The sequence below is a fragment of the Dermacentor variabilis genome, chromosome 1 (assembly GCF_050947875.1).
Source record: "Dermacentor variabilis isolate Ectoservices chromosome 1, ASM5094787v1, whole genome shotgun sequence".
Taxonomy (NCBI): Eukaryota; Metazoa; Arthropoda; class Arachnida; order Ixodida; family Ixodidae; genus Dermacentor; species Dermacentor variabilis.
In genome coordinates this window covers 142,048,964-142,072,563 of record NC_134568.1, presented here as the reverse complement: position 1 = coordinate 142,072,563, position 23,600 = coordinate 142,048,964, and the positions used below count along the sequence as shown (strand labels likewise).

The following is a 23,600-nucleotide window of genomic DNA, read 5'->3' as shown; positions in this document are numbered from 1 at the left end:
GGCGACGAATCGGCAGACAAGCGTCATCAAGCTTGCACTAAATTTCTTGGCAGTCACAGTTGTTATGAGCGCAAGTTGAAGCGAGCCGATCAGCCTCTTCATTTCGGTGATTCCTACGTGTGACGATATCCATTGAGCAATGAGAGATACTCCACGTGATGAAAATTTTGTCGCAGAGTCAGTAATGCTGTGAACAGATTTAGGGCTAATGCTTTTCATACACAGTCCTGTAACATGCTGTCTTAAGAATGTTATTCCTTTAAGGATGGGGCATGAAATTGCCTGACGGAAATTTTTATTTTCATCAAAATGTATAATATACATCGAAAATAAGGATATTCAATAAAAAGAAAGTATTTTTTGCAGCAACATTTTCAGCAATAGGTTTGTTGCCTGTGGGAAATGCCAAGCATAACACTGAAAGTGTGCTTCCCCCAAGCCACCTCTGGCTTTGTGTGGAGCTTGCACCCTCTGTTCTTGTCTGATGTGAAACAGAGGTGTACTATCGTGCTCACTATGATCTACAACACACAACCGCTTTGCCACACGCTTTCGCGTTGTAGCTCATACTGAGCGCAGTAGTACATTGCATTTCCTCTGAATTACCTGTGTGATACCACTGCAGATGGGCATTTCGCATCATTCGTTCTCCTCTGACTGTACATGCTTTCAAAAACAAAGCAAGTCATGTGCTAAACTCCTTCCTCTTTCCGCTCTAGTCCAAGAAATGACACTTGCTGCCTATCATTCAGTGTTGGCCAAAGACCTTTAGCCAGAACCTTTTTACACAAAGCCGAAACTCTGCAGGAAAGAAATATTCTTATGGTGTATTGCCACGTCCATAAAAGGCTGACTAGATAGTCTGTGAAGCCACGAGGCTACGTCTTCAGATTCTACCAGCAGATTTACGAGGGCATCTGGGTGTGTCAGTGTATCCTCAGAGTGAGCCTTAGTGGACCCATTGCCTCAAACGAAGTCCCCTCAGCTCATAATTTCATACGTGTGCGTTTGGTGAAATGAGTTGCTTCACCAGCAATGTCCATGTGATGTCTCTTAGGTTGTTTTTCACCCGCCGTGATTGCTTAGTGGCTATGGTGTCGGACTGCTGCTAAGCATGAGGTCATGGGATCGGATTTCGGCCTCGGCGGCCGCATTTCGATGGGGGCTAAATGCGAAAACACCAGTGTACTTAGATTTAGGCACACATTAAATTACCCTGGGTCGTCCAAATTTCCAGAGTCCCCCACTGCGGCATACCTCATAATCAGCTCGTGGTTTTAGCATGTAAAACCCCATAATTTAATTTCTTTAGGTTGTTTGTGAGTATGTCTTACTTGTCATGGACAAAGCTTTAATTGCTTTCAAGTTGTTGAACATGGCTTTTTATTTCTCAACTTAAGCATTTGGCCAAGTACAGTTTGCTTCATTATTTTTTTTATACCATTTTTGTTTTTCATATTTTCAGACAAGACAAATCTTGGAAGAGCTTACAGAGCTGCCTGTCATGGTAGAACTGGCCAGTGACTTTTTGGATCGCAACACACCTGTGTTCAGAGACGATGTCTGTTTCTTCATTTCCCAGTCTGGTACGGTCAATCAGCGCCTGTATTGTATGTTCTTGCACTGAAAAAGTTAATCTTGGGAAAAACTTGAAGGTGGTACATTGTGTTTGCCAAGATTGAAATTCCATGTGCAGTTCACTTAAGTAGGCCTGGTCTTTCACTTCAGCTTTTACTTTTACTTTTGGTTGTTTCAGAAAATTAAGTGGCTAATGGCCCCCTAGATTTGATGGGGCTTTTATATAGATTATTGTAAGTACACTTGTTCTTGAGTGATCATGAGCACTAAGATCAGTTTAGCACACACATTGCACAGCTGACATCTGTATGCTCTTGGTAAGACACTCGGATGCATTTCGGCAAGATGTACTCTTCTTTTTTTTTTTTTCAGCCGCAACTTGTAATTTATTTTCAGTCTCATTTCAAGATCGTAGCAAGGAGGCATATGATTGTTCGATTTATACAAAGATTACAGAAGATTAATAACGGTATCCACACACTGAACATATAAGTGAAAGTACCAAGTATCTGCAAGTATCAAGAATCGGGCTTGGATTGCATGAATTGTTGTGTACATGCAGTGATCATACTTGTGTTAACAAGGAAGCATTCACAGTTTTTAATACATTTTAGTGCAGAATTTAACAATGTTGCATGCAAGTAAAAAAGTACATTGCAAAGCACAATAAATTTAGCTATAATAAACATATAAGTGAAAGTTGAATAAATAGGGATGGGAAAACTACTTGTGCAATCATTTGTTACATCTAATAGTGTAACGAAATGAGGCTGTGGTATTGTATTATTTATTGATGCATCTAGATGGTTTCACTGTCAAATGACACGGAGGAAGAAGAAAAAATTGCTTACACTAGTACTATCTGTTTGTATCTCGAAAGTGGCCAGGGAGCCTTTGATACTGATTCTTTTACTTTGTTGTATTTCTCTCAAGGTGAGACTGCAGACACTCTCATGGCACTGCGCTACTGCAAGCAGCGTGGTGCCCTAATTGTTGGTGTTACCAACACTGTTGGGTCGAGCATCTGCCGTGAAAGCCATTGCGGTGTTCACATTAATGCAGGTCCAGAGATTGGTGTGGCCAGCACCAAGGTGAGGGCACCTCCACAATTGCTAGAGTTGTTGCACGAGGTGCAGTCTTAGTGAGACTGGTCATGTTAACACTGTCCTTCAGTTGGTTCTCGCTTGGTTTTATTCTCACCTGCCTTCAGCGCAAATATGTAGTTGCATTTCGTCTTACAATTAGCTTTGTAGATTCTTCTGCTACAAGACTTTGTCATGCCATAAGTTCATGGCCATTGCCTTTGCTTTACCTATCTGGAGTTTTTCTGTCTTACAGCAATGTAACTAAACTGCCAATACTAATCGGATTGGAACTGAAGAGTTGACTAAGTTTTATTCAGCAAGCTGGTACAAGAAGTCACTGGGAATGTGCAGTAGTAAAATGCAGATATGAGGCATACACAGAGCATGGAATTGACATCCCTCTTATCTGTGAATCAGTGGCTGCCTTTTAGTGAATCGGGGCATGCGATTATATTTCACTGAACATTTTCTCATTAGCTCTGGTCTTTTCATGGTTTTTTGATCCCGTAGGTTTACTTTTAATGAGCTGGCATCTTTTGGGTTTAGAGAAAGACTGAGAGTTTATAGGAGATTTAGAAATTTTCTGAAAAAAAAATGAGCCGATGGTAAAACTGCAGCATGGCTCCAAGAGAAAAAAAAAAGTGAATCTAGTCATGATCGCAATAGGTGAACTATTCGCTGAACAAGTTCTGTAATGTGGAGGAAGATTTATAAGAAAAGTTGGCATTCATCTGCAATAGCACGAAGCTATGAAGGAAACCCATATGGATTCCTCACAGATAGCTTTGCAGTTCAAGAAGTATTCATCCTGGCCCAAATATCAAACCCAGAAGCAGTACCTTTCCAAGGCCTGTGCCAACTGAGCTAACCAGAAGGCTTGCAGATGGAAGGACAAGGGTGAATCAACTTGACAATAACTTCAAGTGCTAGAAATTGCTTAACCAAACTAGTTCAATGGAAAATATTTGCAAATGCAAGGTAATTTATCATTTTTATCTGAGAAACAAATCCCCCTTTTTTTTCTGCTTTTACCAACCCTGAATGGGTAAATTCTGTACAGGAGTTTTTTTTTTTTTTTCTTTTGCCTTTCATTTTTGCAACAGGCATACACTAGCCAGTTCATCTCTCTTGTGATGTTCTCCCTGATGATGTGCGAGGATCGCATTTCCATGCAACCTCGACGCAGTGAGATTATTCAAGGGCTTCACAGGCTTCCAGGTATATTGCACGTCTTTCTCTTTTTATCTTCAGCGACTATTTTGCACTGGTATGCGTCCTAGTCCTCAAGTCATATAATCAGGAGTAGTTGCACAAACAAGGCATTGGCTACTGGAGAAGTTAGCATGCACAAATTATGTTTAGTCATGTGGCTTCGTCACGTAGCTTCTTGGCAGCTGCATGTAGCATATGGTTCACGCAAGGAAATCCTCTGTCCAGTTTTGTAGCCTTGTAGAGAAAACAAATGCATTTCTTGTTCACATAATTCTTGTTTTAAATATTCAAGTTTGTACAATGTGCAGGGGAAAACAAAACACAATTCCTTCATATACTTCTTGTCTTTTCCCTAAATACCACATACTCATTACATGCGACTGTCACCTTGCCCCACGTTACACTTGCACTGAATCGTACATTCAGTACGATTTGATCTCTTGCACTGCACTTGAACTGCACTGCACTGAACTGCACTGATCACTTGCACTGAATCGATGGCAATAAACAAAACACACTAATAAGATTAGCTTGTAAATACAGTCAGTAAAAAAACCTTGAAAAATTGCTTTGTTAGTGTTGCCATCGTAATTTTTTTTTTAATGAGGGCAGTCCATTGTTAATTTTGTTTCATAAGTGTTGCTATAATGCATTTTTTTCGGTGGTTTTATGTATATATGAGAATAGCTGGATTTTTTGCTTGACGTTTTGAAACTGCAAAGCAGAAGTGACAAGCTGTCATACACTAGGAAAATTCTTTAAAGGGAAAACTGGCATCCACCCAATTTGTTGCACTAAGCCACAAAGGAAACCCGGACGGGTTTCATATGGCCTTTTGAGGGATCATTTTAGAGCACTCTGTAAGCACTCCGAAGGTCATGTAGAAGAGCAACTGAACGTTGCTGCAAACATATGCATGGTCCACTGATAAGGATGTGGAATCGTTGTTTACATGCCCTGCTATTCTTGTAATACAGCACTAAATCTGCTTTTCACTACCTTCGTAGCATGGCCAGAGCACTCTAAAACGACCACTCGAATGTGCCAATAGGAAGGAAGCTTCACAGTTTAAGAAAAGTTCATTCTTGAACTTGCAGCATGAAGCCTTTGTAGCTTTGTGCTACAAGTCAAGTGGGTGTTAATTCCCCTTTCATGAACTTTCCTCCACCTAGCGGCCTTCAGTGGAAGTGATTTGCCATAGCAAGTAAACATCATGATGACAAACTAATGTTCTCCACCATTTTGTTCAATATTAATGCTTTTAGACCAGATAAAGGAGGTGCTCAAGCTGGATGATGAGGTGAAAGAGCTTGCCCAACATCTCTACCAACAGAAGTCCCTCTTGGTCATGGGCAGGGGCTACAACCATGCCACATGCTTGGAAGGTGCCCTGGTCAGTCCCCTTCTGGCAAAGTAGCCTTCCAGTCCATGTAATAAAGCAGATGCCTATGTTAAGTGGCTTGCACCGATTTGTTGCACCCTACTCATTGCAGCCAGCACTATACTATATCACTCCCTGTGTAGAAGGTTGACTAAATTGCTTTGTTGATCGCATGGCTTATTTCGTTCTATATAATTTGAGAACAAATGCTACTGTGGTTTAAAATTAGAGCAGAAGCTTCTCAGATTGTAAGATTTGCATTTTCTCTAGCTATAACCATGGTATAAAAATTGATGCTTTCACTGCTGTTATGCTGTGTGCACTGTACATGAGGGCTCGGTGGTGGTGAAAGGGGTTTTTTGTGTCTGGCCATTCTCCTGTTTAGTCATTTCAAGGTCAGCCTCCACATCTAGCGATGAGATTGTGCAATGTTGAAATGAGGCTTGCAGAAGGCCTGGAAGTAGGCTGTTGGTAGCAGATATCAGCCTGCTCATAACAATTGCACATATGTGTGTATAATTTCAGAAAATCAAAGAGCTGACATACATGCATTCCGAAGGCATCCTTGCTGGGGAGCTAAAGCATGGCCCTCTAGCCCTAGTCGACAAGGCCATGCCAGTCATAATGGTGCTTACACGGGACCCTGTATTCCCCAAGTGTATGAATGCCATGCAGCAGGTAAGTTTACAGTATCAGAATAGCTTCATAAATAAATGATACGCCTCTCTCATGGATTTCTCAGAGTTAATGGCTGATGTATTCAGTCTATAGAAAACATCATATGTGCTCATTTTTGAAAGCATCACCATATTATAGCTGCCAATGAAACGCAGATATCACCAGAAGGTAAAGTAATGGGACATCCGTATTTTGCTTGTTCAAAAAAATATTTTGCGCTTACTGCTGCACTGTTCTTGCTAAAGTTTTGCAAAAAGATTGCATGTTGTAGTCAATGTCATTCAGTGTAACACTTGACACAGTCAGTTGCCTGGTTTTTGAGAAAAAAAAAGTCAAAGTTCCCTTTGTTTACAGGCATGCAAGCTTCTGCCGAGATGGCACTAGCATAAACATGTTGCCTCCTGCCAGCAGCTGCAGAAAGCAGCCATTCAGGAAGGGTTGTCGCGTGTTCCAGGGGAGTGGGCAACATAGGCCAACTGTCCCTGCACTGCTACTTTCTCCAGCTGCAGGCAGGCAGCGACATAAGTTTATTCTGGCGCTGACTTCGTAGCAGCAATTTTTCTCATAGACTAAAGCAATTTCTCATTCTTTTCTTTTAAAAAATACACAATTAACTCTGCAAAATGTTACACTGAACAACGTAGACTCCAAAATGCAATCTTCTTGAGAAATTGGAGCAAGAACAGTGCGGCGGTAGATGCAAAATATTTTTTAGACTGTTTTAAGCAAAATATGGATGCGCCTGTACAATAATTTTTCTGCGATCAGTAATAAAAAAAAAAACAGCTCGTAAGCTTTCATATAAATGGGATATTCCTTGGAAAAAGACAAAACAAAAAACACAAGTGTTGTCGAGTAACTGCAAGGTACACTGAATTAAAAGCAGAAAAATGCTGAACTATAGTTAAATTCTGCCATTTCAAAAGTTTCAGACTCGTCATGTTTGAACCTCTGATAATGCTGCTTATGTATATATAATGGTCTCACCGCTAGTATAATTTCTTCAACTGTTGAAATATTTATAGTATGTAATATGTTTGTACTACCTGAAGGCTCTTTATTAACTGGTCATATGGCACTGAAAAACAGCAGCTTATTTGAGAGTAGTGTAGCTGGTCCTTTGTAGTATAATTTTTAAGGCAACTAGTTGAGCTACCCAAAAGTTCATAGATGTCCTTGTTTAGTCTAAATTGTCTACAATTTTCATGTAATTTGCTATGTCCGACAGCTGCACAGATTTTCAAGTATGCGCTCAGCACTGTTCCTATTTCTTGTTTCATGCACATCTGTGCATAGTCATGAACCATTATAGCCCATGAGAAAGTTAATCTATACTAAATTGCAGGAACTTATGTATTCAAAACTACAGTATCCTGTGAAATGCATTTCAGGTTTGTGTGTTTGCTTGCTAAGTAAGTGCCAGAATTGTTTATGCAACATGTTTAAATGGCACGAGTGTATAGTTACTTTACATTGAAGTAAAGAAGTAGCTTTGAAATTTGTTGGCTGCTAGGCCTCATAATTGTGCTAATCAGGGACAAATTAATTGTGAAAAGGACAATGCAAGTGCACAGACACCAAATGCAAAACTTTCATTGATAAATTTCACATGAAAGGGAAAAAGTGTCATCTGCCTGAATGGTAGCACGAAGCTACAAAGAAAACCCATACAGGTTTCTCGGAAAGAAAGCTTCGCTGTTTAAGAATAATTTGTCCTGGTTCAGGTGGATGACAGTTATTCCCTTTCATGTACTTTCATCCACCTTGCTGGCTTCTACAGAACTCATTTGCTAATGGGTGCAATTAAGTATCCCCTACAAAGAGGTGTATCACAAATCATAATCAAGCAGACTGATATTCCAAGCACAATTTTCCACTTTTGCTATTTTGGTTTAAATACTATTTGCAAACAATTTGTGTTAATCCCATGGTATGTTTATATAGATGAACACTGATTTAACTGATCAAGCTGTTCAGCACTAGAGAGTGCAGTAAAGAAAATATGAGCAAAAATAGCACATGTTCATTGCTACAAAAATATTAAAGGAACCCTGCAACACTCATTTTTTCAGGGGCCCTAAAACACTTTCCTAAGTAATCATGGAATGACATCAAAATAAATAGCCTCACGGATCTCCTGCCATAAAAAAAATTCACCGGTGCTTACGATACATCCTAATGCAAAATTTGAGTGCAGCTCTATATATGTTTTCATTTCGCAATATATTGGCGGATGCAGGCAATCTGTCTCATGCGGCATGTTGCAAACAGACCGGAGTGGGGCACGACTGCCTCACTAATCGGGAGATTGCGAGAGGCAGCGCGTGGGTGATGCGTGGGCGCGATTCACACCAGCCACCACAGACAGACCTCCGCTCATGCAGCGCTTTGTTTTCCATATATGGTATCAGTGGACGCACTCGCCACATACCTTATCGATAGCGTCATCGGTGAACATACGATGCATGCTACTACCCACCGTGGTTGCTTAGTGGCTATGGTGCTGGGCTGATAAGCACGAGGTCGCAGGATCGAATCCCAGCCACAGCAGCTGCATATTGATGGGGGCGAAATATGAAAACACCCATATACTTAGGTTTAGCTGCACATTAAACCCAAGGTAGTCAAAATTTCCAGTCCCCCACTACGGCATTCCTCAAAATCAGATCGTGGTTTTGGCACGCAAAACCCCATAATTTAATTTTTAATCCAACGACGTGCACTACTCTGGTGCCATCTCGTAGTGATTGCCACCGCAGAACATGTCTTGCATGGCACTGCACTTTTCTTCTCGCGCTTTCACCATACCCTCCTCCTCTGCATTCCTTCTCATGCTGTCTTCGCTATCGCCTTCTTTCATCCCCCGCTGTGCTCTACGTTCGCTCATTCATCCTTCACTGTGCTTGTTCACTCGGTTACGCCAAGGTACGCCAATGCTCAATGCAGGAACGGGTGCCTAAGAATTGCGTTTTGAAATTGTTCAAATCCTTCAAGCACAAGCGAATGAATGAGAAGAAAGGGGTTAACCGAGGGGCCCGATCTTTATTAATTATATCATGAGAAGCCAACAAACAATGACACCAAAGACAACATAGGGGAAATTACTTGTACTTACTAATTGAATTAAAGAAAATTATAAATTAACAGAAATGAAAGTGGATGAAAGAACAACTTGCCGCAGGTGCGGAATGATCCAATGTCTTTGCATTACATAGCAGAATCGGTTTCCAGCAGAACATTCTGACATGGGCAGGAAGAGATGACGACACACGCTGGACTATCAACTGAATGTTTATTATTGATTTCCTACACTTTTTACAGCACAAGATAGCCAATGCCTCTTTTTGTGTGTGTGTGTGTGTGTCATGCCAATTATCTGACTCCTTAGGTTGAAATATCGTCTTTGCACAAGTAGCCCTTTCCTTTTTCTGTTAGTAATATTGATGGTGTACTGATGCAAGATTTCCCGCTTCTGTCAATTTCCATGGCTTCTAAAATCTCATGCGTCAGCTTGTCTTTACCTTTTCGTAAAACTTTGATGTCGTGAAATTGAATGGTGCAATGGTGCTGGCGATAATGAAAAGCGAGATGCCCAGTGGAGATTCCTTCCAAAGATGCTGCATGCTCTCTTGTTCTGTCATTGATACACCTGCCTGTTTGTCCTATATATCGTTGGCCACATGACAACAGTATATCATATATCACCCCTGTTTTGCAGATGGTGTGCTTCTTCTTGTGGTTTATTGTGCACTGCTTACTTCACTGGCCATTATTGACTCGTGCGCACATTGCTCGGCACCAAACAAGGCCTATTCAGACTACCGTGATGCCTTCCTTTTCGGCTGTCTTCTTTAGCTTGTGGGTTAGGCTGTGTACATAAGGCACAATGGCGACCTTCTTCCTTTTCTGTAGAATGTTTGCTTCTTGTTGAACCTTGCTGTTTTAGAGTTTCGTATTCTTTAGCAACCCTTCGGCAACCGCGGTAAGCAGGCCTCTGGGATAGCCAGCATTGTTGAGCCTGGTTACCTGGTGCATGAATCTCTCTTCCATTACGTGATGACATGACTTCTTTAGAGCGGCCTGTAGCACTGTGCTCACAATGGCTCGTTTTACATTCTTGGAATGTCAGAAACTTATGGCAGGAACCTATTGCAAGAGCGGGTTTCGTACTTCCGGCATGTGTGCTGCTTTTCGAAGATGATGACCAAATCAAGAAACCTAATTCTTTTTCTTTCTGGCATTTCAAAGGTCAAGTTTAAATCCGGACGTGCTTCATGGAAAGTGGTCAGGACACCTTCTCTACATTTGTTCAGCTCTAGCTTGTCGGCTGTATTGCAAAACACATGGAAATCTTCCACGTAGCGAAAAATTACTAGAGTGTGGTTGTCGTTTAAGGCATCCTCAATTCTGCCCGCTGCTGCGAGGAAAAGGTCACACAAGTACGGTGCGACTCGTAAGCCGATGCACACTCCGTTTCTCTGAATGTAGTGCTGTTCTCCAACACAGATCACAGTTGCATTGAGATAGGATGATAGAAGTTTGAGGAAGGTGTCCACGGAAATGCCAGCATTATTCTGGAATGGTACAATGCCTTTCGCCTCTATTGCTGCTCGTAGCACCACCAGCGTACCTGAATGGGGGACAGAGTAATACATGTCTTGAATGTTGACAGAAAAAGCTGCTGATATCCCCGAATCACGAGAATGAAGGTAACATATCACAGCTTCCGAGTTTTCGATCCTGTATGGGTCATGGACGTTGAGTCGCGACAACTGCATTGACAGATACATTGAAACTTGTGCCTGCCACGTGTTCCTTTCCGGCAAGGGAATGTTTCAAGGGAATGTTTTCTTTGTGGGTTTTCGCGGTAAAAATGCAGAAAGAGTATTACCTTTCGAGTTCTTGACATGTGTGCATAGGTGGCACAGTTTCACATGGCTTAGAACATGCATTACATTCTTTTTTGCTTCAATTAACCACTGAACTTCCACAGGCACGTCTTTCTTCGAGGCCTTGCTGGCTTTTCTGCCATAGACGTCACCTTAGACTACGACGAAGCCTCCCTCTTTATCGGCGAGGCACAGTTTTAGGCCTTTGTCTTTAATTCGCGCACGGTAGATGTGTGCACGAAAGCTGTACGCAGCCTAACCCACAAGCTAAAGAAGACAGCCGGAAAGGAAAGCATCACAGTAGTCTGAATAGGCCTTGTTTGGTGCTGAGCAATGTGCACACGAGTCAATAATGGCCAGCGAAATAAGCAGTGCACAATAAACCACAAGAAGAAGCACATTACCTGCAAAACAGTGTTGATATATGATACACCATTGTCATGTGGCCAACGATATATAGGACAAACGGGCAGGTGTATCAATGACAGGGCAAGAGAGCATGCAGCATCTTTGGAAAGAATCTCGACTGGGCATCTCGCTTTTCATTATCGCCAGCACAATTGCACCATTCAATTTCACGACATCAAAGTTTTGCAAAAAGGTAAAGACAAGCTGACGCGTGAGATATTAGAAGCCATGGCAATTGACAGAAGCGGGAAATCTTGCATCAATGCACCATCAATATTATTAACAGAAAAAGGAAAGGGCTACTTGTGCAAAGATGATATTTCAACCTAAGGAGTCGGATAATCGGCACGACACACACACAGAAAGAGGCATTGGCTATCTTGTGCTATAATAAGTGTAGGAAATCAATAATAAACATTCAACTGATAGTCCAGCGTGTGTCATCGTCTCTTCCTGTCCGTGTCGGAACATTCTGCTGGAAACCAATTCTGCTATGTACAACCAACGAGCTCAGGCAAGCACTATTCTTTGCATTATGCATGTGATGCTCCACCAATTGAGCTACTGCAACACTGTCTTTCTGTCCGCTTTCTTGTGTATTTATGTTTTACTACTAGAACTAACCGTGGGGGTGTTGGCCAGTACCACCACTCACAAACCTGCCACCAAGGTTTCTGAGTGGTGACGCTGGCTAACACTCCCAGGGTTAGTTCTAGTAGCAAAACATTAATACCCAAGAAAGTGGATGGGAAAACGGCGCTGCGGTAGCTCAATTGGTAGAGCATAACACACGTAATGCGAAGACATGGGATCATTCCCCACCTGCGGCAAGTTGTCTTTTCATCCACTTTCATTTCCGTTAATTTATCATTTTCTTTAATTCAATTAGTGAGTACAAGTAATTTCCCCTATGTTGTCTTTGGTGCCATTGTTTGTTGGCTTCTTATGATAAGCACAAGTGAAGTTAGACATAGTTATTGGACGAATCAGTGGCTTTCTCTCTCCTTTCACTTGCATTAGTGCACTGGAAGCTACACAGGGGAGACGGCAAGGAGGCACAACGGAGCAGTGCCCCGCTGAAAGGTTGAACGCGAGATGGCTCATGGCTGTGGTATTTACACTGCGCTTTTAATCTTGGAAGCCACATGCAGCAGACATAGCAATGCGCAACTGTCGTGTTTAGGCTGACAGTGCAAAGATGAAATGGTTTTTCTGTCTTTTTGAAATTGCAGAGATATATATTTCAAACTTATTCAACTCAAATTCGTAATAATTGCATTATTGGGAATGCTCTCGTGGTCACAAAATTTGATTATAGCTATTGTGGATCCAGCTGCTTGCGATGCGCTGCGTGACTACATTGCAGAAATGAGAGCAAGTTATTTTTCTTTTTACACGCTTTTGATGCGAGATTGTTAATTCCCTGCTGCGTGCAATACAATAATACTTGGATCACATGTTCACAGGAACCTCGTTAACAGATCGGCAACATTTTCTTACTATGTTCAAAAAGGGCTTCAGGGCCATGGTAATTAATGCTCTCGTGAAAACTTAAGCCTAGTGTTATTCCAATGCATGCAGCAGCAAGCCTTCAGTATTACCCAGAGACTGCCTTCTTTTCCCTTGAACTCATTGAAATCATCCTCTTGTCATGCTTATTGTGAGCCATCAGTAACCCGCAATTATTGACTGTTTACAACCAAATGAAGCCAGGAAAAGGAGGAATCTAATTATGCTTCATTAAAATGTAGAAATAAGGAAGAGAAATTCAGGTGGATGAAAGGACAAGTTGCCACAGGTGGGAGATGAATCCACATGTTCTGCATTACATGTGTGGTGCTTTACCATTGAGCTACCATGGTGGCCATCTCCCTTTGCACTTTCTTGGGTATTCGTGTATTTGTACTGGGTCTAGCCCTATTATTGTTATCCACAGCCACTCACAGCTGTGAGTGGTGCTTTTTGCTTCTCATGATGTCTGAATAAGTCCGGAAAAAGTGTACAGGAACATGTGAAAAAGAAGTGCCAGTGGTTTCATTAAGTCAGAGAAAAGAGCAGGCAGTCTTTTGAGTGATATTGTAGGTTGATTTACAGCTGTGTTTATAGGAATTATCTTCGGCTCTGGTGCTCATGACAGCATTGTCTAATGACTAAGCAGATTTGTTTACCTCTTCCAAGAAGTTTAGCAGGGGAGGGGATCCTTTAAGAAACTGCAGTCGCTTAGATTACATATGAATTACCATCTGTGAGAAAAAAATTCCGGAATGGCTCCGGTGGTGGCTGTCCAGTAAATACTTTTAAAACAATGAACACTTGTTTTAAACGCTAACTTCCGTTCTGAAATTTGATGTTATGTAACGTCTGTTAAGCAGACTTCTAACAGCTGTCTCGTAGGACTGAACAGCATCTCTTGTTGTCAGTGGGTCTCCTTTGCTATTAATGTGCCATGCAACAAGGGCTGCCCTTTTGCAGCTCTCTGTTTTCTACAATAATTCGGTTACTTAGCAGTAAAATACCCATTATGACCATAGAGTCAGCAGAAACACATTTCTGCTCCTGATAATAGTTGGTTTATTATTGTCAAATTCTTTGTTTTGTAACTTTAATGTTAAAGACATAGAGTATGTCTCCATTATATCTGCAATTAGTTTTTTTTACAGTTATTTAAGGACACTTTTGATGATAGATGTACACACTGATGAAAGTGTTAATGGCATTTATCAGACACACGTGCAACATCCATTGGCACATTTTGCTTCATGCTGATCGTGTGTGCATATCGCAGGTGATTGCACGTGATGGACGGCCTATTGTAATTTGTGAAAAAGGTGATGAAGAGACAAAGAAGATGGCCTTCAAGTATCTCGAAGTACCTCACACAGTGGACTGCTTGCAAGGCGTTTTGACTGTTATCCCACTTCAGCTTATGTCTTACCACATTGCTGTGCTCAAAGGTTGCAATGTGAGTGTCTTTGTCATCCATATGTCTTCTTTTGATGCTAGAGATTTAGGGGCCCCTTTGTTACTTTGCTTCTGCATCTTTAGTTCATCTTACACCATACATACGTTAATTTCTGCCTGCTAACAGATGGACTTCAGGTGAAACATGGTCAGAGGAACTTTTTCTATAAGCTTGAAGTTGCACATTCAGCACCAGTCGCAGCAGCCATGTTTTGATGGGGGTGAAATGCAAACACTCGTGTACTTAGATTTTGGTGCGCAGTAAAGAAACCCTCGTGTACTTAGATTTAGGTGCACAATAAAGAAAACCACCCCCACTACTTCATGCCTCATAAATCATATTGTGATTCTGGCATGTAACAACCCAGAATTAATTTTTTTAGTTATGAGTAATGTTGAAAATTTAGTGCTGGAAAGGATGAGGACAAAGGAAGGACACACCACGAGTGCTTAAATGGAGCTTTTAATTGTGTTTAAAGTTTAACTTTAACTGAGTTTTTGGCACTTATTACAGCTGGAAACAGTTGTCTTATGCTGAGTTAATGGTTGCACTACTGGGAATTTTGACTTGGCTAATATGACTTCTCTTATATTGTAAAAGATATGACAAGATGTATTGCTCCCTATAGCTTACATAGAAATTGTTTAAATCTTGGCCATATTTTGAGTACATCATGGTCAGGGGTGCCACTTCTAGTGCGTGCCGTATACACTGCTATTGCATCACTGGCAATGTACACTTACTTTCTGCCATTTTGCCATCACAGGACTCTCATCATGAGGCCACTGGTTTGATTACTAGCTGGGGCAGCTACATTTCATTGGTGGCAGAATATGCAAAAAGGCTTCTGTACTTACTATGTTTTATTTACGCAAGCATTATTTAGAACCGCATGGCACAATTTTTCATGTGATTGACACATGGTGGTAGGACGTGGTCATTGTTTTAATGCACCCACCCCCTCCCATAGAAACTGTGTTGTGGCTGTTTTTTGGCTAAAAATTGAAAAAAAAAAGGCTTTCATCATGCTTTTGTGCATGCAATGGTGTACTGCCTACATGCAGCCAACCATGTGGCTTAATCGGCCAACAATCTCTCACACTGTGTTGTTTCAAACTAATATATATTTAGAAGTAGAACTTCGCATTGTAAATGCTTCATTGCGAGTAGATTTTAATATACTATTTTACAGTTTTAAAAGTATACAGTAGACTGTTAATTCAACTGTGGTAAACTCAATTTTTTGGTTGAATCGATTTCAATCAATTCCAGCGGAAGGTCTCAGCCAGTGCTCATGCATTTCTATGGGCCCAACTTTCATTATTTCAATCTTAAACTTGGCCTTAACCTGATAATTCCAACTTGACCAGTCGGTAAGGATGCACATGAACCTTTTGGTGACCCCAATAGTGACCCCTTTAGTGGTGGCGTCAGTCTCAGCAGAGCTTAAGGGGCAGTGAATGCATTGAACGCACATCAATCTCCCATCGAAAACACCTTTTTTCAGCCTGCCCTAGGAAGATTTGCAAGCAGTAACCATAGCTCACAATGTCCGATTTCGGTGTTTACCCAATTCTAACATGCATCTTTCTTTTTTCGAGATAATTGGGCCGAAAATCGCCTGCGTGTTTGCAAACGGATACAAAACCCAAACTGCCTTCGCGGCTTTTATATGCATGACACTGGTGCATAACATTGGTGTATAGTGGTAAAGCTGACTTTCAGAGCTGTGCAAGACAAAGTAGACCCATGCCCATTTTTATTGCTAAAGAAATCAGGTGCATGTTAAATTTCTGCTTTGTTTAGCTTGAATGTAATTTCTATGTTACATGGACACATGGTTACTTTGGACACATAGACAGTGGGCATGCTTGATTCAGGGGCGGATTAGTATCGGGCAGATACTAGCGGTGTGCTTTGGCATTTCTTCTGCGTCTTGTTTAAATCGACCCACCGGATAATTCTATCACTTTCGTCAGTCCCATCATGGTTGAATTAACAGAAGTCGATTGTATTATCAATGCAATAAGTTTGCACTCTGGTCATTTCTGTTGCTTGGCAATACCCTGCAAGCATGACACAGGCACACGGCAGCATTTTCTTCATACAGGTATCCTCATTTTGGTGGCAGGGCAAGCATTCATCACGTCACATCTTTGCTCACAAAAAATGTGCCATGTGGGTCAGCCTTTAAAGAACTCTAGGTGGTCAAAATCAACCTATAACCACCCCTCTATATCCCCTTGAAGCACAATGTTCTCAATGGTGGACAGCTGGCAACTTCATTGGTGCTCGTGTGAACTGCTGTGAGTCGGGACTCAATAACACAAATGTGCTTGACAAGTACTCGTAAATGCTTTATTTTTGTTGACCGCTCTAAAGTTATCTGCAATCATGTTTCACTATATATTCAGATAAAGTGCACTTGTGTTATATTCACATTTGTGAAGCTCAAGAAATGTAACAACAAACGTGTAACAAGATCGAAGCTCAATGATCAGTGAAATCATGCATAACTTAGCCTTGGCTTCTTTCATGGTCATCTCCTGTGGTGCACATTCTCAATAGTGCATAGTGCTTCCATGCCATAAAGTTTATTTCAAACCGTGTGGTGAGCTCCAGTGTGGAGGAATGCCTACAGGTGCCTGCATATGTATGCTAAAATGAGCTTGTAAGTTGGCATTTAAAATGACTCTATCTTAACACCAGCCTCCTTTGAGCACATGGAAGAGACTCCGCTCGAGGAGACAGCCATGTGCCGTGGGATTAGCGAGCATTGTCCACTTGCATACCGACTGAAGTTAGCCAGCCAAGCCAGCATAATAAGCCCACGGCATGCTGACATTATCATGCAGCTCTGGTAGCACCTGCTGTAATCATTGTCACCAGCATCTCCTTCATGACTGACATGTTTTTCTACTGGGTGTTTCAACAAATGTTTTAAGTGTTATTTAATAATGGGTTTTTAGAGGTAGGAGTATGGTTTCTTCTTGTGCATAATGCAAGTGGTGGCAGACAACAAAGGACAGGTGAGATGGGGTAATTAATGGACTAATTAACATCAGTTCATTAACTTTTAAACCACTATTATATTTAGATGGCTCATTGCAATATGAAAATTGCTGAACGTTTGCATGGATATAATGATAATCTAGGGGTGTCAAGAGGCTTTCCTGTTTGATACATGATGTCCTCTGACTGGAGACCCAAATATGTCTATTTTAGGATTTGTTTTGAGCAGATGGGCAAAAGTTCATTCAAATTACGATTATCAAGTTTACAAATATTGTATGTACATGCATAAGCACAATATGTAAGCAGTGCACATGCATAGCAGATAAACGTGGAGTTCTGCACTAAATTTTGAAGCTGTCTGCTTCCCATACTCAAGAATTCAGATTAAGTAAGTGCACTTATATTACAGGCAGCAGATGACAGCATTTTGTTGCCCAGCAGCTGTGCTCTGAAGATTGTTGAGAGCCTGTCATACTATTTCTGGCTGCTACACTGGTATCCAGTGGGTCACATGATGTAGAGATGTATATAGCCCTTTGCTTTCCTTTAGGACAGGACGACCTGGACAGCGGGTTGATTTTTTACCACCTTGGGAATGTTACTTAAGTTAGACACATTCAACTCTTTCCCTGCAGGTGGACTGCCCCCGGAACTTGGCGAAGTCGGTCACTGTGGAGTAAACTCTGCAAGAGCCGCTTGCTGGCTGCCATACCTTTGATGCAAGGCTTCGAGTAATTGAAATTGAATCGTGCATATAGCTATACTGTTTGTACACATCTTCTGTCAGTGAAGCTTGGCGTATACTTTCATATTCTGACACCTGCAAGCCTGTGGGCTTATCGTACGAATGAGGCAATGCAAATAACAGCTGTGATTCTGTATTTTAGAATGAAGCCCCGATGAGTCTGTTCTGAACTTTCATAGTTTTGGACATTATTGTGATGTGGAAGAAAGTTTTTTAATATTTTATCTTTCCAGTCTCTCTTCACCACTATGTCTTAAATCTTGCTTTTATATTGCTAGGCATTCAAAATTCTTGCTTTTTACTGTTGTTATGTCTACAAGAACACAATGTAATCTGGATTTTCTTTTTTTGCTTGTTCTTGTATATATGTCAGTTTCAGTGCATTTGTTTTAGCCAGTGATTTGGAGTATGCACATTGCATGCAATTCGTCTTAGATAAGCTGTAAATGAGTTTCTTTACACTTGCTTTAATAAAAGCTTTTCATCTATGCCTGTGCAGTGAGTTTGTTGCTGAGAGCTGGTTCATGTTAAAGGCCAGGCATAACTCAGCTTCGCGGGATACCTTTTAGAAGGGATGTATTTAATTTACATAAATAAAATCGTGCGCCATAAAAAAAATTATTGAAGCCTATGCAGAATTCATTAACCACTTCCATGCCATGGACGAGTTGGGTTCGTACACATGTTTGTGGTAAAAACGGCCAAGGACGAGTTCAGCTTGTTGAAGGTACTTCATTTTCTAGCACTTTCAGGGATGAGCTGGTTTCATCTCGGTACTTTTTCATGCTTCTGGTAGATGGCAGCACACCATCCATGGGGCAGTGCAAGCAGGTGCAAGTTTATTCTAGTACAGGAAGTAAAACATGTTGGGAAGTGGGGTCCTTAAAAATAATTTGGCCATTATTGGTCAGAATTTGAGATAATAGCGTGGCATGGAAGGGGTAATAAATGCAGACCTGGCTGACTGGAAAATGAATTATTGTTTCCCAGCTACAGTGACTGCTTATGATGGGGAGCAGAATGCAAAAATTTCTGCGCACCAAGATTTTGAAGTGCAGGTAGTCGGAATTATTCTGGGGCCTTCTAATCAACGCATTATTTCATAGCATGCATGTAGTCATGGGGCATAAAAAATGTATTGCTCAATAAATTGGAAGATGACTTGTTCATTTACAAACATTTGCACCACCATGATAGAAAGTTGCTTGTATAATAAGTGTAATAGTGATTGCTTGTGGAAATTTTACAATTTAGTTGCTTGCATGACTACTATTTTCCCCCTTTCTACTGCTGGTGCTGCTGCTCTTATGGCCTCGTTAGTGTGTGTGCCTAATGAGTTTCCATGAACCATTACATGTTTGCATTAGGTCCTGCAAACTCTTTTGCACACACTCACACATGCTCGCACAGACACATGCACACATATGTACACACGGACAAACAGAGACAGAACATTTGAAACTGCCATTGAGGAACAACAATGCGAGAGAACCAGTGGACTCATTTAAGATAATTTTAGTTTCCAGGGACCTTCACAGAGCATACTTAAGAGGACATGCTGTGGAGAGATAAATTTTTGTTAAAAGTACAGCTAACCGAATGAAATTATGCACAATATAGAGTTTAATCTCTTCTTTTTAAATGTCATTAGTTTTTCATCTTATCTGGTTGTTTTACTGTTTCACCTGGAAGTGCATATTGTATGCTCTCTTGTGCAAGGTTTGGGCTTTATAACAGGCATAGGAGAGTGTTCTAAGATATATTGTTAATAATAATAATAATAATAATACTTGGGGTTTTACGTGCCAAAACCACTTTCTGATTATGAGGCACGCCGTAGTGGAGGACTCCGGAAATTTTGACCACCTGGGGTTCTTTAACGTGCACCTAAATCTAAGCACACGGGTGTTTTCGCATTTCGCCCCCATCGAAATGCGGCCGCCGTGGCCGGGATTCGATCCCGCGACCTCGTGCTCAGCAGCCCAACACCATAGCCATTGAGCAACCACGGCGGGTTAAGATATATTGTTCCTTACAGACAACAGAATGCAAATCTCAAAAATTATTTCTTTTCACTTTATTAATTACAGAAAGAAATATAATAATCTGAACTATCAATATTGAGAACATTGATGAGTGGTTTTCTAAAGCGCACATGACCTAAATTGCAGCAACTTGCAACAAAGCTTAGGTATCTGCATTCTACGCATCCTTGTACATCTGCATGCAAAATTTGGCTGAGATTCAGTCACATTAAGTACAAGACTTTTTGTGCACAAGCACTGAAAACAGTATAAAATTGGAAAAAGAAACTAAATTGAATGTTACTAAACATGCTTATCACTCTTGCAGATGATCAATTTCCATGAAATTTGCCACTCTATTTTTGCAGTCTTCTGGTTGGAGCCTTGACATTCTTATACGTAGACCTAGAATTAATGTGAAAGCATAATTTTTCAACCAAAATCTAGAAAAAAATGATGTAAAAGAGCGCATGTGTTACCTTAGGTTGTTCAACACTGAACTTCCTGATGGCCAAGACAATTGCCAAGACTGCGAAAAAAATATTTTGCTACTGTGATCAAGCAGAGTGAAAAGCAATAGCCCGGTCGAGTTGAAAAGACCAACTCCTCCCTTCTCCAAACTTTCACCTGTGCCCTTGGCCATAACAAAGTGATAAGGAAATTGTAGAAGGGGATTTTGAAGGAGAATATTAAGAATGCACAAATGCAGACACCTTGCGTGTTTTGGGAATTCGTCCTCAAGAGTTGAGTCATTGTGTGTCAAACTTAAACTGGAAGAAATTAAATCCCACATGCTGACTTTGGAAGTTATAAGAGCAGTGGCTGAATAAAAATGACCTGAGGCCCCAGTAGCGACGGTAATGTAGAGGGAACAAAAAATCTGGTGTAGGGATGACAACATACTTCAGGAACATACTTAAGGAAATCAGTGGTGCAAAAAAGATAAGGATAAAGAATACATACAGCTGGACGGGTGCCAACTTCCAAATGAATTTATTCCGAAGAAGAATTTGCTTTTATGTATACAGCCAACAGCCATGTGATTTTGGTGAAGATATGCTCACTGCAAAAACAATAACAAAGCACGAATACGAAATTGTGAACAGCATGTGTTAGGCAAAAGACATGCGCAGAGATTACCTTTAACAGCCGAACTCTAGAGTGAAGTTAGCTTAGCAGGGCTCTTTGAGGAACTATCAGACATTGTTTGGGATATTATCGGCCTTAGTGAGATTAGAAGAACTGGTGAGGCTTATACATTGCTGAATAACGGCGATGTCCTCTGCTATAGAGGTCTCCCTGATAAGAAGCAATACAGGGTAGGATTCCTAATCCATAAGGACAAAGTGGGCAACATTGACGAATTCTACAGCATTAATGAGAGGGTAGCAGTAGTCGTAATCAAACTTGAGAGGTATAGATTAAAGGTAGTACAAGCTTACATTCCAACATCTAGTCACGACGATGAGGAAGTAGATCAGTTTTATGAAGGTGTTGAATTAGCGATGAGAAAAGTGCATACTCAATATACACTTGCCCATTAGCGTACTCTCGGTATTACATAAAATATTTACCAAAATAATCTCCAGTAGAATAAGGGCAACACTGGACTTTAGGAATCAAGCGGAAGAGCTAGAGCCTCCAGGTTAAAGCCAGCTAGAGGCTCCGGTACAGGGTGGGAAGTGGAGGCAAGCGCCCCTACGAGTTATATTGCAGGGTGCACTGCCCCCAAGCCCTCAGGCCTGACCCTACTCTGATGTAGTAAATTAAGGGTTGGTTTCACAATAACAAAAAAAAAAGTTTTTGTAGGTGAAATCAGACTTGCACATGTTACAGAAAAAATTTAACCCATTACTATTTCAATTACTTCATTCAAAAGTGTAATTGAGCAATTACGTTCATGTTACTTTCTTATCAGCATTTATTGGCATTGCACAAATGCAGTAACTAGAACAAGCTGGCCTGGCTCTTTCAGTGTGTCTTCAGCAGCCCTTTAACAATTGCTTTTCAAAAATAGTGTCAGTGATATTCCCTTGTTTCCTTGTGAATTAAGGCACAAGCAACACCAAGAACCCACTTAATGAGCAAGCTAGGGGGAAGGGCAGTGTTGTAACGTATGAAAGCTCTTAACACAATTGGACTGGTTATTCAATACTGTGATGCTTGTGTCAGGGTCCTCTATGAAATGCAGCACTTCATTATTGCTGGGGTTCAGAGAAGGTGCTCCCTATAGGGCCAATGAAAAGCTGAAAAAACGTCCGAAGGTGATTTCCTGGCATCAGCGTCTGTAGTGGGCATCGCCATCTAGCGATAGCAGTGCTGGTTCCAATTATTGGCCAACATCTGATGGAGCATTAAGATATGGAAATGAATGCAATTCGAGGGGGCTGCTTTGTGGCACGACAGGGTTTTTTTTTTACTGTAGTTCTTGCCAAATTCAAGGGCTCAAAGTTGAGTCACCTATTGCAGCTAATGTCCAAATAGCAAATGGTTACATGTAATTGGTTATGGAAAAAAGTAATTTAATTACAATGAGCATCACCGAGTAAAAAGTATGTGATCAATTACATGAAAGCACTAGAAATGTAATTGATTACAAATAATTTATTGCATCTAATTCATTATGTACAAGTCTGGGTGAAATGAACCTCAGTTCCTGCCCAAACACTACACTGCCTGAGCACCTAGGTAATGTGCACTATTAGCCAGAGACACTATAGATATAGACACAGACATAGTGCTTGCCTTTTCAGTAATAGAGGTTGCAGCTTGCAAGCTGCACATCTGAAAGGAAGAGCACAGCCAAATCAAGAATACTAGCATGAACATAAAGCTTTTTCTATTCCAGTATTTTTGTTATTTAGCCAGCGCAATGATCTCACTGCACATTATCTTTTCCAAACATTAGCTTCAATTTGGACCAGCCAAACTGGGCTGCCATCATTGATTATCCTCAATTTCTCCAATGATGTGATTGAGGAATCAGCTCCTGCAGGTATAAAAGATAACTGGATTTGAAAATGGTAAGAAAGTAGCAGCACTTCGCTTTAAGGTAAAAAAAGACAGCCTATGTTCAGGCTGAGAGTCTAGCTCAAACATGGTATGAGTAAAGTTTGATTCAAAGTGTTGAGGTCACCTAACAAGGACAAAAATGTGTCATCAGCATAGACATACAATTGAACATCCTAATGAACAGGAACATAGGATAATATTAAACAGCAGAGAAAGAATACATCCCTTTGGCATGTCTGCTTATATATATACACACAAAAGGAAATTTAATACTACCTTGAAAGCAAAGGAATTCTCTATCATAAATAAAGAAATTCTTTAATTATTGCACGCAGGACACCATGTAGTCCAGAACAGCACAACTAACTAATCTAGATACCAGAAGGTCATAGTCATCACTGTCTAGTCTTTTCAAATATCCAAGTTATCAAGGCTGAAATATCCTTTGACAAGCCTGCTGTGAGACTGGCTTTCCAAATCAACATGCATTGACGGTACGGAATATTCTTTTTATTTTAATTTACAGAATACTGCAGGCCAACATGTGGCCCAGGCAGGAGTGGATTTGTTTACGAAGTGTTGATATGAAATACAAACATTCGAAGGAGAAG

The 23,600-nt window shown here is 40.9% G+C and overlaps 1 protein-coding gene across 6 annotated transcripts in view; it reads left to right on the top strand.

Moving 5' to 3' along the window:
* The window catches only part of LOC142585632 (glutamine--fructose-6-phosphate aminotransferase [isomerizing] 2-like), an 81,532-nt gene extending 63,091 nt beyond the window's left edge, over nt 1-18,441 (top strand). For all 6 annotated transcript variants that reach the window (XM_075696592.1, XM_075696575.1, XM_075696567.1 and 3 more), the window contains 7 exons: nt 1,466-1,586; nt 2,512-2,669; nt 3,767-3,881; nt 5,141-5,268; nt 5,782-5,934; nt 14,017-14,193; nt 17,844-18,441. In XM_075696592.1, coding sequence (XP_075552707.1) covers nt 1,466-1,586; nt 2,512-2,669; nt 3,767-3,881; nt 5,141-5,268; nt 5,782-5,934; nt 14,017-14,193; nt 17,844-17,888 — 897 coding nt within the window. In that variant the 3' untranslated portion in view covers nt 17,889-18,441. The remainder of the gene's footprint in view (nt 1-1,465; nt 1,587-2,511; nt 2,670-3,766; nt 3,882-5,140; nt 5,269-5,781; nt 5,935-14,016; nt 14,194-17,843) is intronic.
* Nucleotides 18,442-23,600: the final 5,159 nt, after the last annotated feature.